At 40.5% G+C, this 17,946-nt stretch overlaps 1 protein-coding gene across 2 annotated transcripts in view; it reads left to right on the top strand.

The window, feature by feature from the left end:
* The first annotated feature begins 3,164 nt into the window (after positions 1-3,164).
* pex14 (peroxisomal biogenesis factor 14) overlaps positions 3,165-17,946 on the top strand; it is a 53,346-nt gene continuing 38,564 nt past the window's right edge. For both annotated transcript variants that reach the window (XM_073470327.1, XM_073470328.1), the window contains exons 1-2: positions 3,165-3,240; positions 4,896-4,940. In XM_073470327.1, the coding sequence (XP_073326428.1) occupies positions 3,205-3,240; positions 4,896-4,940 (81 nt within the window). In that variant the 5' untranslated portion in view covers positions 3,165-3,204. The remainder of the gene's footprint in view (positions 3,241-4,895; positions 4,941-17,946) is intronic.

The following is a 17,946-nucleotide window of genomic DNA, read 5'->3' as shown; positions in this document are numbered from 1 at the left end:
GCATCACAGTTGGACTAACCTCCTTTTGTGCACATCCTACAAGTTGAGACAGGAGAAATGCCGCGTTTATTCAGAACACGGCTCCTAGTAAATTATCAGAAGAACTGGAGATTTCATGGAGGTGCAGCAACAAAAGACATGCAAGTAAGTGACCTAGGCCTGGATTACAGCTCATCCTCCAAGTATGGTTTTGGATGTAAATCCATGAATTAATCTCCCACAGTGTTTCATACACAATGTCAGCTCCCCAGTCCAACCCCAAAAGTCATCTCTTCACATTTATAACGTTTTTACACTAAAATATCTTAAATGGTGTGTTTTCTACGATAATATACTCCTAAGAGCCAAAATGTCTCTCTAAATGATGTCCACACAGTTTCAAAGGAGTATTTTCTCTAATCTTCTCTAATCAATTACTATTGATTGTTTTTAACCCAGTTAACACATAGGTCTTTCCTTTAGCATTCATTTCATCTGTTTACATACAGCATGTGTTCATATGTGTTAATGTTAATAAAGGCAATCCATATGTCTATATTTGATGGTTTAATGTATCTATCTCAGGTTTTCTTATAGCAACAATAACCGCCTCTTTTCAACCTTGTGGTATTCTTCCTCCTCCCACACCGTATTATACAGTACTAATAATTCATTCAATCCATGTGCACTTAAATGTTTTAGCATTACATGGCATATTTCATCCTTACTTCTTATGCTCTCCTGGGGTCCTGATCCACAATACTTGTATAATGTGCCTTTTCCTAATTGTCTTCCGCACTATTACCTGAGCTTTTGTTCTGTATCGCATATTGAAAATGATTCATTCTTTTCATTAGTTTAAATTTCTGTTTCTCACAGCTTCTTTACACTCACTGCCCCATCATGATCTTGCCTTTCCTCTTTATTTTGCTTTTACTCTCAGGCTGAGAGTTTTAGTGATGGTCCTCAGTGCAACTGTTCTAAAACCGTCTTATTTAATTATCAAGGGTTTCTGTGGTCATATTACCATTAATCTGCTTCAGACATTTATCACTCTCTTCTTTAAACTTCTCCCAGTTAACTTTCCGAAACACTTATTTTCGACCTCTGCCCACTCCAGTCACAGTCCTGCTACATACTGGATCAGTCATGATGTTGTTTCCTGTATTAACATCTATCATTGTTGTATTACCATCCTTTAAGTACACTAAATTCCTCTCATCTGAGCAATCTATTACCTGATCATTGCATCAGTTTTCTCACTCAACCACAATGTGTTTTGTGCACTGAAGTCCTGACATCACACAATGTTTGCCCTACTTTGAACCTCGATTTCTTTGTAGCTTTCAACAAAGGTGAGAATAATTCACAACCACTAATTCCTTCCTTTCAACACATGCTTCCTAAAGGGGCCTAAAGGTTAGAGAAGTGAGCTTGTGAGCGGTATGTTGCCAGAAATCCCGGACTAGCAGGAGAAATCTGGGTGGGACAGCACTTGCCCTTCCCTCTTTACCACCACTGATGCCCCTGAGCAAGGCCCTTAACCCCGACTGCTCCAGTGGAGCTGCTCAGTGGCGAGCTTCCAGGTGTGTGTGTGCAACTGTGTGAATGAAAGAGAGAACACTGCTTCCAGCGAACCCTCCCTGAATAAATAAAGGTAAAAACAAACAAAACAAAACCCAATACACTGAATTCACCCTCCTACTACCTATAAATTGTTTAAAATCTGGTCCATCGGCTATGAAATCTATTGCATTCTGTTGAAGTACTGCAGTATGAAAATTGTATCTAGAATCAACCAACATATGGTTACTCTCGGCTAGTCCGTGTACTGAGATTGTATCTTACTTCCTGCCATTTTAAACCCATCATATCAAGATCAAGAAAATATGTTATTTTTACCCTTTTAAAGCTAAAATCTTACAGTCACTGCCGAGCTAAAAAGCATCCTGTCTAAAGTCATGACTGCACATAAAAGCTGCATATAAGGTCTTTTCAAATCAGTTTGGGATCTTGGGGCTGCCAGAGACTTTTAACATTTTAAAATAAGTTCCCATCTACTTCAGTTGTTTAGGAGAATGCTGCAACGCTGTTTTGCTGTGAAGCTCAAGAAATGTTTTGTGGACTTCAAAACTTCCCCCACTTTTCCATCAGCATGAGGGTGAGTAGATGACTGAATTTTCATTTGTCCTTTAAGTCCTATTACATCTCTCAGAAAGTCCACCTCTTTAAATGTGTCACTTGGTGGCAGTAATGAAAGTTAATGTTCCATTAAAAGTCACTGCAGTTTATATTGGGATACAGTATATCAGTCATGCTGGCCTTGACTGACAGGTTTGTCATGGAGCAGTCAGACTGTGAGATTAGGCTGGATTATCAAATGGATTATTGGCTCCAGGGCCCGATAATCTTCAGGGCTCCCGAACGATCCACTGACAACTGATAGCCTCGGTATATTCTGTTGTTTTGATTAATTACAAATTTGAGGAGGAAAATGTACGACAAAACACATTCAAATAAAAATAATAAATGAAAAGGATTATTATTATTATTTTATGTTTTGTTAATTGTCTTCATATTTCGACATTTATATATTATTCTATTTATTTATCTTTTTATCTCCACTTTTTTATTAATTTGCTTGTTTTCTTTAATCATAAAGACTTTTTATCAACCAGTTGTTAATGTGCTTTCATGTTTCTTGTACACACTAGGGCCTCTAAGCAACATCTAATCAAACTCTGCTGTGTTAACTGTACTTAAAGGTGCACTATGCAGCTTTGGGAAATACATTTTAATTGGAAGGGAAAAATCATCATTGGCTGATTTTTTTTATCCCTTAAGAAACTAAATAAACAAACTCTTCGTTTTCATGACTGAATAAACTGAATAAACAAACTCCCAGCACAATTTCATACAGTTTTACTTTGTTCACATGTGGCGGACCCTGCCACCTTTCAAGCTTCAAACAGTGTACTGGGGACCTTATTTACTGCTGAGAGCAGCTTGTTTATTCAGTTATGGAAAAAGTAAATATTTCAGTTTGTATCATGACTTCATTAATACTATACATATTAAAATTTAGTCTGAATTTCTTCTCCAAAACTACCAAGTCCCCTTTAATGAGTAAAACTGTCCCCTACTGTGGCACTGTTCCTGTCCCTCAGGAAAAGTAATCGAGCGCTGTTCACTCGAGCAGCCTCTTAGCAAACAAGGGATAGGAAGATGGCATCCACCGACCAACCTGATCCACCGACACAGGTCTACATTTATGCAACTGAGACATTTACCTCCCGATGTCCACATGCGACAGTGAACTCTTACGACGTGCTTAGATGTCGTGACCCTTGAATGCCATCATTTTTGTTTGTTACTTTTAAAAAAAAAGCTTAGCTAGCGAGGGTTAGCATGCTTGCTAGTTAGCATGCTAGCTAGCTCGTTTCAGAAGTTGTCTCTCGGACATACTTGTGTTGACAAGTGGGACGCGAAAGGACAAGCCGACGTTCTTGTGCTTCTCCACTGTTGACAAAACTTATGTGGCTTTCTTACCGAGTCGGCTAAAGTTAGCTTTTTGTTTTTTTTACTTCAAGCAAGTGTGCGTCCTTCTGTCTGACAGTGTAGCCTTGTAATGTGCAGTTAGAGATAAAATGTGAAAGGTCACTGTTAGCCAAACAAGCCTGGTGGTGTGTGCTCGGCTCTTTGCTAACACTGTCTTTGCTCGTCACTGTCAAGCATGAATCATTTCGAGAAAACACATGTTAAAGAAAGTTGTGGCTCATACATCTCGCAGGGGATAGATTTGCACTTTGCTGCTACATTTGCAATACTTTTAATTTCGGCATCAGCAAGCATACAAACCATTATGTTATCCAGGACTGAATTGTTGATAACTGAATCCTTCAAAGGTAGACTTCATGTTGACTAAACCCAAGCAGAAAAGAAAATTAAGTAAGGAACTGGATTCATGCTTGTCATGCATGCTAACACTTACAAAACAGTACTTAGTAATACTAGTAGTACTTCCTTAATAATGAATCAACAAGTGCATGAGCTACAGATACCCATCCAAAATATCTAGACCCTTAAATGCACATGTATTCAGATGATGTGTTGCTATTTCCTTAACTACTCACCAGCATTCAGTTAAGCAGAAGAGGGCTAAACAAATGCAATGCAAATGGATGATTTTATTGTTTTCTCCCGCTTGCACGACCAGATTTTAGGTGCAATCATAAAATTATCGATTATTTTTTAACATTATTCGAATGACAGAGGTGTTATTGTCCAGACTGACAATTTGGAAGGTTTGAGGCTTTAAGAGCTGCAACGACTAATCAATTAATCGATTGATCAACTATTTTGATAATCCATTAATCGGTTTAGTAATTTGTCCAGTAAAATGTCCATTATTCCAGCATTTTTCACAATTTTCTGTTATTTTATATTAAAGATTAAACAATTAATTGTGAAAATAATAAGCGGATTGATTGATATTAAAAAAATAATCCCTAGTTGCAGCCCTTTCGAGTAAATATAATAATAATAGCAGCTCCCATGCTCAGATGAGGGCTTGAAAACTGTTTCTATTTTTTCTTTTCTACTTTATCGACGGTGATATGTTGTGGTTTCTTTCTTGTGACAATTGTACTTATTGTAAGTCGCTTTGGACAAAAGCGTCTGCTAAATGCCCTAAATGTAAATATGATGAAAAAATGTTTATGTTTTAAACTTACTTCACTCATTCTTTGCTAATTTCAGTAGCATTAGCATGCGAGATTGATAGATAGAAATACATTTAGATAAATAGATCTGCTGATTTGCTCACTGTAACTTTCTCAACAGTGCTGTATTACAACCACAAACCCTGTGTCCTCCACTAGATGGCGCTCTAACACAAGTGTTGTTTATCTTCTCAGCCTGGACCTGGAGATGATCCAGTAGCTCCCCCCAGAGAAGCACTGGTAAGGATTCAGTATTTAACACAAATTACATGACTGATGAGGTTATATGGACTAGAATAAAAAAATGAATTTGAGTAATGCCTGTTTGATGTAAGTGCATTTTAGATAGATATAGCAGGTTTGATTAAATGATAGTCAATTTTAATTTTATCTTTTATAGCATGATAATTTTTAATTATTTATAAATGCCACATGGCATGATTCTCAGCCGTGTACTATTAATGCCATAGAGTATGTAAGTTTAAGCACTTAAGCCGCTGTTTCACAGGTCAGTCCCTTTGCTCTGACTGTGTGCTAACCACCGAAATCAGCTGCATAGTTGAGAAACATTAAGCGCGTGTTTTTTTATGATGTGATGACTTAAAGAAATTTGTTTTCATCCTTCCGTCAACAAACTACTTTTCCGTGGCTAATCAGATGATATTACACATTCCCCAGCAAGATCAAGTGTTAAAGGCTTCCAATTAGCAGCCAGTCACTTTAGCGCCACACTGATGTCGCTGAGTCCATAATGAGAGTGTACTTTATGTTCCCTTTCTTTGGAGAGTAAAAAGCATGTGGAAAGGGCTTTTTTTGCAGTCACAATGGTGCTTTAATCATGTTTAGCATGAAACGTTTGACACGTACTGTTGTGGTCTTAAGTTTATCCCATTGTTTTTCAGTCTGGGTTGTGTCACACAACTGGGTCCAGGAAGATTTGAGCTGGTTTGCCAATAATAAGTTGTCACCAATAGAAAATGAGAATGTACTGTTTAAACAAACTTTTGCCAACTATTGACTATGTCTAAGTACAAAGACATGCCTGCAATCCTCCCTGTGGCCATAAAAAGCAAACAAATGTTTCTTTATTCATTTTTGAAGATGTAGTTGAAAGTAAATTCCCCTTCAACTCAGTGTTTGTAGAATAGAGTTGTCCGGAAAAATGGCTCAGAGAAAAGTTGAAAAACAATGTTTTCTTGGGAACAATATCGGCATGTTATTGTCTCAGCTAATAAAGACTGTAAACTAAAATATTAGCTTCGGCCCAAAATGAACATTTCTGCCAACAGACGCCAAGGCGATGCTTTAATTATGCACATGCGACACAAAGCAATGAATTAGTAGTTTTCTTATTTTGTCCATTGAACGTGTATATTTTGATGAGCAATTCATGTCTGCATGTGCAAGTGGTCCATCACGATAAGAGCAGGCGTAGTACTAGATGTAAAGCAACAAACATTCTTGCATACTGAAAATTTTAAATCCTGTTTCCAGGATAGTTGAAATGTCTGCTTGTGCTTCAGCTCATGAATGTCTTCACCCGCAGCCATTTTCTCGTGAGAGCCTGATCAGTATTGCGTTTGTACAACTCTCGACAGAGATGATCCTTAGCTACTTCCATCATCAACTTCGGCAAAAAACAATTTGTTTGATTCTTTTTTACCACTTGCCTGAACGGGCTAGATTTACTAGCCCGTCGTGGCATTTTGCTCGTCCCGGGTCCTCGGGCAATCCTTATTGTTTAGCCCTGAGTGTGCCATGCAACCCATAATCCTCATAAGTTGTCCAAGTTGTGAATACATGCAAGGCCAGCAACATTTAATGACAATAAACATCAGCTGTTTTTCAATAATGTGTGAAGGATGCTCGGCCCAAGTGATGACAACGATTATAGCCCAGACTGTCTTATCGCTAAGTGGGATGGAATACATCACAGGTACATTCGCTGTCCTTGTATGGACCCAGCATCCAGGTTGGAGGAGTGCTGTATTGTTCAGTCTACATGTCTCAATGTCATTCACCACCATTCACTCTTCATCCTCCCCCCATCATCCCTTCATGCCAAGGCTAATTTAATCCTGGGGTTATTGATTGTGGGAGCATTCTCCCAGGCTTTCTTTCAATTTACTTCAATTTCATCATCCCAGTGCGCTTCAAGACTGCCTCCTCAAAAAGGGAAGAAATTCTTGTTATGAGGGTCCTGATTCGAGACTGGTTGACAAGTCTCCCCCACCACCTCCACCCTCACTTCCAACCCCTTTTCTCCGTTCTCTTTTTGATGAGCTGCTCTTTCCCAGTTAAGTGGATTATTACAGTAGGGATAATTCTTGTCACATGGCATTATTTGGATGAGGTGAATAATTGAAATTTGTGTCTGAAAGGATTTTATCTGGATGAGAGGAAAGGGAGTGCTGGCAGGGTTGGGAGGGGAGAGAGAGAGAGAGAGAGAGCGCACACGTTTGTATAACATTTATGTGCACATGTGCATGTCAGACAAGCTAGTGTGTCAGGCTGGGGACACCAGTCATGTTAACAGGTTCTGACTCACCTCGCCCAGATCAGCAGGCCCTGGCACACTGCACGGCGTGGGCTCTCCTCTGTGGCAAGAGGGCCCAGCTCAGGGGCCGGAGCCACAGCCTCTGCCACAATCCAGGCCATAGGGGCAGGTCTGGACCTGCAGAGAGAGAGAGAGAAGGGTGGGAGAGACTGTGTGAGTGTGTGTTCCATAGTTGACTGGTATACCAGTCGCTGCCAGCCGCTGCTGTTTCCTCTGGCACTGCTCTTTGCTCGCTCTCACCCCGTCTCCATCTATAGCCCACACCCCCTCCTCTCCCACCTACCACTCATCGCTGCCATGGCCATTACCCCTGCTAGCCTCTTGCCGGTGTCTCCCTGGTCTTTGTGCTCTCTCCCTGCCGTCACACTCTGTGCTCACCGCCCGTCTCCTCCAATCACTCCGTCCTCATTGCCTTCAAATCCACCCAAACACATCACAACAGTAATTACATGTGTGCAAACCACTTTGATCACATGATAAGAGAATAGGGTCAGATGGACATAGATATGATGTTGTATGTTGTTGTTCACATTTACGTTTAATTATAATCTTAAAAAAAAAAAAGAAGCTCCATCATAGCTATTGTAAATTCAAAAATATAGATTTACTCATTGGACTGTTTGTCCATAATATCTATATATAAAGATATATAATAAATAAAAAATCAAATATTATACATATATATATATATATAAATATATGTATATATGAAATAACAATAACAATCACTCATAACAAAGTATCTTTACATTGTCAAAATGGAAATTAAGGCTGCAACCAAGAATTATTTTAATTATTGATGAATCTATTGGTTATTTTCTTGAGTAACTGATAAATTGTCTTCAAATTCCTCGTCGTATCCACCAGTCCAAATATGTTCCTTTTACTATCATATATGAATAATTGAATATTAAAATAGTTGCAAATTATTTTTAGCTAGTAGCCAAACCACAGATAAATTAATTAACTGTTGCAGCTCTAGTGGATAACCGTTGGGATATTTATTTATTTTTTCCCCACAATCTGCAAAATCAAAATGCTGGTATGTTATCGGGTGCCTGGAGTCAGTAAGTCCTTGATTTTGTTTTTAAACATCCAGTACAGAAAAGAGCCAGCTGCTAGGGTTCGGCTAACAAAAATCAACCATTGAACGCCTCCGCCATCTGAACTTTGTCAGATGGTGGAGGGGTCAACATCGACATCAACATTAAAACTTTAGAGTTATTGTTAAATCTACCTGTTGTGAGCCTGGCTCAGTAAATTGGAGGGTGAGTTTTTATTTGTATTGATAAAATGAGGATTAAGACGTACCCTCACAGCTAACTCTCCCGTTCTCTCATAGAAACCTAATTTTCAAAAAGGTAGCCCTACAATGAATGTGATGCAAGGTGTTTTACCGTCATCACTCATCAGTATCCGCTCACATGCACCGGGCTGCCTGCCTCTTTTTTAAAATCCACTAGTGTATTCTGCAGTTACATCACTATGACTAGTTATTAAAATGTTTTTTTATAATCAGATGATCTGCTTAATGAGGTGGTTTAAGCACAGGGAGGAAAAGTAATCAGAGACTGGGTGAGAAGGTGAGAGGGATGGGCTGTGAATAGACTCAAATGTGCAAAAATTAGAAATAGTAAATTATGTTATCCAACGCTAATAAATGCCGCCACTCACTGCAAAACTTTTAGTTGCAACTACAGGGATTTATGGCGATTTTCATGCTGAATTTCCATTATCGGGATCATCGTGAATCGGAATAATCGGGATTATCCTAACATTAGTGACTTGAAAATGCTTTATTTTTAATTGCCTCAGGGGGGAGGCCCGCATCTTTCTGTTCATTCCAAAATCCTAAAAATACCCCAAATCCACCATTTATTTATCCTTTACATATGCAGGGAGACTTTATGATTTATGGTCATCTTTTTTTAAATAGTTTTTCACTTAAAAGGATGTTCACTAGAAAAGATGTTGCAAGGTTAAGTGATTCCAATATGTTTTAGTGCTGATTGTCTGAGTAATACTGTGAATTGCAGTTATTTTAGCCAGGATAATAGTGGATAATGAGATGTTCATATCATCCCATGCCTAGTTGCAGTGTGTATATATGAAGGGTGGTGTGGGCATGCAGCAGGTCTACAGGAGAGTTGACCCCTTCGTTAAATAGGATTCTTATTCTTTTGGGTATCCCTGGTAGAATAAGGCCTAGCCCTTTACTCTCAGATGAAAAAGCATGTGTTTGTGTGTGGGGATGCAACATACAGCACGCCGTGTTCACTGAGTGTGTGCGTATGTGTTTAGGTTTGGGGGTTTTAGTACAGCAGTGGGAGGGTGGTAATGGGAGGGGAAAAAGAATTGTAAGAAGAACATCCCCGGTCTCACAGCAACTTCAAAAGCTCCCCTTCCCCAGGATATTAAGCGACTGTGATGAAAAATTTAGCAAGCGTTAAATAAGCCGCTTTGAAGTGATCTGTTTTGGCTCAGCAGTCTCCAAATTTCCGTAGCCCCTCTGCAATAGCCATCATACTATAGAGAGGGGGGGGGGGGGCAGAGTGTAAAGTGTAGGAGTTGTGGGGGACCTGGCAGGTTGGCAGAGGATGAGGTGCCAACAGTAATCGGTCCAGCCACCGACATGAAGGCACTACCGCTGCTGCTACTGTCCTCTTTTGTCTTTCTCAGGCTCTTTTTCTCCTCGTTTCACCTCTCACTCCCTGCCGGATCTTCTGCTGAGCCCCGCGAGTCTCAGGCAGACAGATGTTCCTCATATGTTCTCTTTAAAAAGAGATTTTTTTTTTTCACTTATGCGTGGGTGTAACACAAATGTAACACAGTGGTGATACCAGGAAGTCAGAGGTTACTCTCGGGTCTTGACTCAGTTATTTTTTGTCCTTTATGACTTTCCATATGGGACATGTGTTTGTGAAAAGATATGTCCTTTTAACACCGGTCTATCCTCTATGTGCGAGTCTTCACTGGATTATATGACTTGCACAATTTTCAATAAAAGAATCAGAGGCTACAATAGATTTTAAGTGATTTGAACCTTTTTACATCTCCCCCACCATAAAGCAAAAATAACAAGAAGCTAATCTCTTATCTGATAATTCATATTTCAATTCATTTCACATTCATCACTTTTAAAACCATTATTTTAATTTTTGAGGACTTCAGGTTTCAACATGCTCCAAATTAATTATTGGGGCAGAATAAGAAATGGGAGCCGGTAATGAGTCTGGTATGGTAACTCCATTCTGTCAAGAAACTAGGCTACCATTTAGTTAGTCAGGGGAACCTTCTCTGAGATTTTCCTTTTTTCCTCTTTGCTCATTACTTTAATTGTAATTGTAATCCTTTATTGGAGCTGTCTGCAGTAAAGGAGAGTTATGGTCCGAGTGGGGGCGCGAGCCATGGAGATATTTCATGATTATTGGAGAAGACGGTCACTAGGTGGCAGCCACTAGTTCGGCCTCGCTGTAATTACTGGGTGGGAAGTGATGGGGAGAAACTGTACGTGTGTGTGCGCGCATGCAAGGGTGTGTGAAGAGAGATTTCTCAGATTCTAACACGCTCCTTGAAAGAGAAAAGTCGAATAAATCTGATCACCTGCCATTTCACAGTCAATAGATTCAGCATCCTGTCACGTTGACTGTAAACATGCTGCATGCTCGACAGAAGTACAGAACAAAGGCATGAGTGGAAGGCATCTGTCTTCATACTTTCATGTTTGTTTTCAAATAAGTAAAGTTGTTTTTTTTTTTATGTTACCTGAGAACTATATTTCACAATGTGAGCTAATGCAGAGTGGTGACTTGTGTTCAGTTCCCTATGGCCATAGTTTGAGATGTGAAACATGTACACACCAGTTTGTTTCAGTGGTCGTGGTGAAGTTTTCTCTTTGAAAAGCATAAAAGCTCAATTCTCTGTTTCTCAGCACAACACTCATTGTGCATCATGCGCTGTTTGTTTCGGTGGTTAATGATACAGGAAGGGCCCTCCGTTTTATTGTTGCTGTGTTGCACTTTTTCCCCTCCTCGCCCAACCCCGGCAGCGAGCCTCCTTAGAGGACTCTGTATGAATTCTCACTGTCATGTCCAAGGACGAGTGGCGCAGGGTCAGCTAATTGCTTTTATGATTATGATTTCACGTCAGATTTATCGTGCATGCTCGGAGCACATCTTCCAGGTCCTGCCGACGTTGCTGGCTCAGATGGGGAAAATGAGTTTACAGCTTCTGGCTGTGACTTCTTGTTTAAGTGCAGGTCACACTTTTTGACTCATTAGAGTTGAACGCAGGGGGGGTGAATCACACAGGCTTTTCCTGTAAAAGCCTCTGTTTTCTATGTCAGTAAGCCTGCTTGTTTTTCTCGTGTTCAGCCACAAAAGAGCAATTCTTTACTTTGTCTTCCACATGTGCGGAAGTTTGGAGGTCATGAGTGAGGAATGACACAGACAAGGATTTTTGGTTTTTCTGTCGTTTGAACTTTTTACGAGCCATAAATCTCTCGTCTTCATTTCTGTTCACAGATGAAATCATTACGCTTATTCCCCTCATAGGATGCCAGAATTATCAGTCGACAGCTTTTTGATGTTGGTGACTTTTTTTTCTGACGGTTCCTCCCTCCTCTTTGAAAATGATGAGCACAGATGAGTCCAACCCATTTTATAAATTTTATTTATTTTGTGGTTTCTGCCTCATGTGCGGAGCCGGACCAGATCTTCATTGCCAACCCCGACAATGGCGCTTTTATCTTGGATTTTGATGAGCTCATTGAAGATCCTTTAATTCACTGTAAAGTTCAGAGTAAATGAAGAAGAAGCTGCTGTCTCTTTATGTCAATAATACACATATTTTATGTAGATAGAGTTTCATGTCGTGACCCGTGGCTCTTGATTTGTTGCAGTAATTTGACCTGGCTCTGACCTTCCTGGCTGGGCCGCAGTGTGACTAGTGACAGATGCAGCCTGGGAATATGGTTTGGATAGTTTTCCAATGCTCAGAGGAATGTTAAAGCTAGTTTTACGCAAAGTTCATTTTGGAGACACATGTAAAGTCTGTGATTAAGCCAAAATCAATAAACTTTAATGAATACTTAGGACTAAACTTGTAGGGTTTTTCGTCTCAGCGAGTATATTAATGTAAACAGCATGGTAACAGAGCTGTAATTTCCTATTCTCCCACAATTTAGTGAACTGTCACAATATGTTTACTTAAGAAATGATAGAAATACGACACCAGTTTAATTACAGCGTAGTCATTTTGCCTCAATATACTTGGGAAAGTGGGCTTATTGAGCTGAGCTTCCTTTATCCTCTCTATTCTGCTTTGTAATTACTTCAGCTTGATTTATCGTCTTTTCTTTGTGTTTATGGTTGTAAACTGCTCGAGTGAGTAACTTGGTCTGAGAGTGGCTTGTCTCCTCGCAGCGAGGCTGGAAATCTCCCGATGAATCTGAGATGTCTCTGCTGTCAAGACTGCTCACATCGCTCTCAGCCTCCAATGTCACTTTCAAGGCATAATTACACAAGTTGTGTTGATTAGTATGAGAAGCAATTACGCCGGCTTTCCGCCGCAAATGGAGAATGTGATGGCTCTTGATTGACAGGAAGCATCCTGGCTTTAATAAGTAAATGACTATGGTAATTCAGGTACTGAGACCCTTTGATTTGTCAGCATCTTTCTCATTTTTGTGATGTCCTCTGATTTTAATGAACATGAATTTGATTGAATCCCCCTTCATTTCTCCCTGTCCCTGCTCCCGTCTGTCCGTCTGTCTCCTCTCTGACCAGCAAGTGCTCTCACGAGGGAGCCATATGCTTTCAGAGCTATCTTCAGCAATCTTGCTGCCGATGCTGAATTATTTCTCTCTGAATGAATCCAGTGTGTAAAAATGAAAAAAAAAAAAAGACAGAAAGAAATGAACAACATGCAATTTTGGCACACTGTTCAAAATGCTTTTCAGCACATAGTGCCTTCACAAGTGTGGAAATCAGAGGAAAAATAATTTGTAATTGACACTTTGGGGAACATTTTTTTCTCTTTTTATCTGGCTTCCCAGTAAGTTATTAGCTGTTAATTTGTCGGCAAGCTCCCCTACAGCGCCAGATATTTGTTCAAATGCAGGGATCCCCTCAGTGCATTTGTAACTACACTTCTGAAAATGCTGCCCTGTCTAATTATGTAATATAATACTGCCTTTTAGGCAAGTTTCTTTTAATTGAATAATATTAGCTGTAGCTAAGTGTAAGCTATTGGAACAGCAGTGCTTAAAATAGCTCTCTATATTGTATTAGACACACAGTAGTCTTCTGCACAATGCAGCTAAGATAGGGTCTGCAGTTTGCACATTTTATGAATACACCAGTCTTATAGATCTAAAGCTTTTACACTAAGTTCTGTGTATTTTTAGATATTTGAATTAGAGCCAAACATTTAAATAATGCTGAAATTTGATTGGCCCAGCCCACAGTCTCATATTTCTTTTCTTTGTTAACCACACTTGGCCTAATCAAGTAATTCCCTGTTTGTCTTAGTAACCCCCTATAGAGTCATACATGCATAAATATAATAAAATAATTTGCTCTTGCACTCCCTAGCCCGGCTGTAATTTATATGGATTGAATGAGTGCTGCATTGTGGAAAAGCACGAGTGGACCAAATGCTCGTTTGTCACCTCTAATAAATGTTGGAATGTAAATTATGAAGTTATGCTTCAGATGTAAATGCACTTTATTCCAGTCCTTTAATGTAAACAGCCCACTCCAATACATTACGGGTGGGGGTGGGAGGGCAGAGGGGGATTTGACTTGGAATTTTGACTGTTTTCACAATCAATAATAAACACAAAAGAGCCGAGATGGGGAACATTATAACATATCTGAAGTCGGGTTCATAAATTATTGCATGAAAGCAGGCTTGTACACCAAAAATGTAAATACATTAATGTTATTAATAATGTAGTGACTAATAGTTCTATCAAGACTGTAATAGCAGTTTAATGGAATATGACAGCAAGAATGTATTACACTTCTTACATTTAGACGGGACCTCACATGACATTTATCAGGGATTTTCTGAAACAATTTTTTTGATTATTTTGTTAAGTTAATTGCTTCATTCCCCCCCCCCCCCCCCCCCCCCCCCCCCCCAACGTCTTCTCTGGGAGAGGGGCAAAAAAAAAACTGGTAATGGATATTAATTAATATGTGTCAGTTTTCGGGGTTTGATTAAAAATAATGAAAGCAAAATGCTAATGGGATTTCAGAGTTTCTCTGTGTGTGGCGCCCTGAGATTGTGGCTTTATCAGGGGAATCTGAAAAACAGATAGTGGGCTACTCTCTAGACTAAAATGAAAGTGGCAGAATACAGAAAATGAGATAAATTATCTTAAAACCCTGCAAAAATAGAGCACTTAAGTGAGAATATTGCACTCCAATTAGCCTAACTTTAGATGTGTGATACAGTGGTTCACTGACAGTAAAGTTTCCAGTGCGTTATTATGAAAAGTTGAGCCCGGCTTACAATTCATCTGTTCTTCTCAGAATGACGTTATCCTCACCTGCAGATGAAGAGTTTGATTTCTGAGCGAAACAAACACTTGAATCATTTCTGACAAGTTGCTGTCTTGGCAAGTTGTTTTTTCGGGCTGCTGTGATGTGTTTCTAATATATGGTTGTTTGCCAGAAAGAGGATATATGGTCTTGTTTCTCAGAAAGGTTACACAGCCTGTAGGTGTTTTTTCAAGTGGTTTTTGGCCTTTCATTTAAATTAGATGTTCCTCATGCCTCTTTTAAAATTGAGCTTCACTTCACTTGGCACTGATTACAGCAGGGACGTCAATGCCTTCATCTAAAGTCCACTACAGTCAGCATGGAGAAACCTCTGCCAAGACTTCTTTGTGTCTGCATGCAGTCTTCAGCAGAAAGAGGACTTTTAAAAGCTATCATTAAGGTGGGGCACAAGTGTAGACCAGCAGTGAAACAGAGGCTGGCACAGTAAAAAAGCAACCGTAGCCACTGGCACAACTGACAATTATCCAACACCTGGACTGGCTCTCCTCCCTGGTATGTGCGTCAAGACTGTCTACTTTGTGTTAATGCAGTGATTAACAGGAAGATTGCGTTTGTTTTCCTGTGCAGCTCTCTTGGCACCCAGTCTTTGCTTTCTGTTTGATTAAAACAGTAGATGGATGGATGCATTGTGGCTCTGTCGTGAACTTTAAAAGAAAGGGGTGAGAATGAGATGATCGAAACAGAATAAACTGAGGAGGAGTCCAGGCCTTTTCATTGTGGAATCTGGGATTTTAAGCGAGGTATTGGTGGCCTGCAGTCCTGTGGAAAGAGTCAACCCTCTTTGGTTGCCCCCAAATATGACTCTACGTCAGATTAGTGCGTCTCCCCTTATAACTCCCTGTTCTTTCCCTGTTATTTACTGTCACTACGTGACTCGCCTTCTGTCCGTCCCTCCTCACATCTACAGGACTACGTCATGGTTTTCTCCCCCTGCGTACTGCGTGGAAAGTAGTTTTAGGTATCATGGGGACGAGAAAAGGGGAAGTGAAGGGGCTTCGTCAAACAGCCCGTACTTCTGAAATGCAGAGAGTGGCATTGTCATGTGTTTTCTGTGTCAAGGTCGACAGAAAATGTCAGAACAGGTGCGCGTCTGCTGCTGAGCTGCTTGCCAACTCAGCCCCTTTGCTGTAACACGCCACCCCGTGTGACATTATAGTGGTTCACTGTGGGTTGTCTCCTCTCCTCTCTCTTTCGGTTGAGCGGGGTAAAACATGTATTTTTCCCCGTCACAATGTGAGTTCATGTAGATTTCAGATAGGTGTCGACGCCTAAACTTTGACCACTGGCTGCTGCTGTGTAGGAGTGTTGTGCAACGTTTTCTTTTTCCTTTTTGTTGTTCATTGTTTGATCTAAAGTCATAACCTTGATCAGGAGGAAGTCTGTTTCTTTAGATCAATTATTGGTCATGGCCTTCTTGGAAGCCCTGTATAAGAGGGACATCAAATACATTTTTATAAACTTAAATGTACAAACTTTGTACGTGTTTTAAGGCACATGTATAGGACAGGTGTGCTGATTTACATCACTGTCACCTCAGTCTTTTACAGTCAGGCAAACATGTTGCAAAACCTGAAAATTCTTTCTTCTTCTCAGAGGAGGTGGATTATGTTTAGGTGTGGCATTTATAAACCAAATGTCACACATGCTTTTGTCTTTTTATGACATTATAACCGATGAAATCTCCAGTGTGTAGCCGCACTGGTTCAGAAAGGTTGAAACGAAGAATTATTATCCGATCTGACCAGCTGTCATGTTTGTATCCTCTCTGGCAGCGGACTAAATGAGAAGAAAGAGAACTGCTACTTCTGTGACCCTGATGAGTGTTGTTTTCTGACGCTGTCAGCACCACACTCTTTTTCTGCTTATCCTGCTCTCGAGGTTAAATTCTTGCTGGCAGTTAGAAGCCTCCAGAAATGGAGAATTAGCCAACATTTTTCTTTGTCACTTAGTGTGATCAGGAACAGACTCTGCCTGCTCTCTTTCACAAAACCAAAAACGGAGGTCTGCTGCCTTAAGTTTCCTCCCTCATTTGTTGGTGATTTCTGTCCGACTTATCTGCCGCGGTGGATGTGTGGCCCATTGTCTTGGCAAGTGCGTCTAAATGTTTCTGACAGGTCTCAGTGAAAGACAGGCCGCAAGGGTAAACTGCCAGGCTTTTCCTCCCCCCCTTTGACTCCACTTGTACCACGCCTGGCCAGTAGATGGCGATGTTAATCTTCTCTGGCTCCGTTCCTGTCTGGACGCGTCTCCCTCAATACCATCCTCTCTTCTCCTCCTCTCTGTGGCACTCGCTGAGGAAAAGAGGGGTCTCGCCCCGTGTGGAGGGTCATGCCACCAATTCCTGGCCCCCTTTGAAGACCATGAAATTGCTGATCCAAGACGCACGATTAGTGCATTCAGCCTATTGACTGGAGAAGGGTTGACGCACGATTATAATGTCACTGGAATGTCACAATCTGTCTGGTTGTCTTTGTGAGCATACTCTCATCCAGTGGCACAGTGTACCCAAGAAGGAATAATTTGATCAATAAAAGGACACCTCTCTCTCTATTGTCGCTGGCCTCTCTATTCTAGTTTTATTAGTCAATTTGGCAGGCCGGCAGCAGGACTGCACACAAAACCGATGCCAACTCGCTGCATCCTCACCCTGGCTCCGTGCTTTATTTGCCTATCGCAGTGGTTCACTTCAAGTTACTTTGCTGTGTGTGTATTGTAGGGTGTGTGTGTGTTTGGGTGGTTGCTGCCTCAGTGAGAGGAGCAGTTTGGATCAACAGAGGAGGATAGGCTTGTCACTGTAAGTTGCTCGTGACGGAGGGCGGCTCTTCTCCTGACACCACAACACAACTTCTGTGGTGTGTCGCTTGGACACAAGCTTCACGTTGTTTGCTGCTGGTGCCGCTCGCGTTTTGCCTCAATCAACTAATTGAATGTGAAAGGCTTGCGGGCCTTGATGATATGAAGGACAACACACACACAGCAGTGGCAGTTTTAAGAAAAGCCTTTGTGTTTTGTTTGTGTGACTGTAGCTGGTTGCTTCTGCCATTTCTGTTCACAGAAGAAATTTGATTCATGCAGATCGGTTTATTGTGTCTAAAAACTTTTACTTTAAAATGTTAATTTG

The sequence above is a fragment of the Pagrus major genome, chromosome 7, assembly GCF_040436345.1.
Source record: "Pagrus major chromosome 7, Pma_NU_1.0".
Lineage (NCBI taxonomy): Eukaryota > Metazoa > Chordata > Actinopteri > Spariformes > Sparidae > Pagrus > Pagrus major.
The sequence above is the reverse complement of the archived record's forward strand: the minus strand, read 5'-3'. Positions and strand labels throughout refer to the sequence as shown.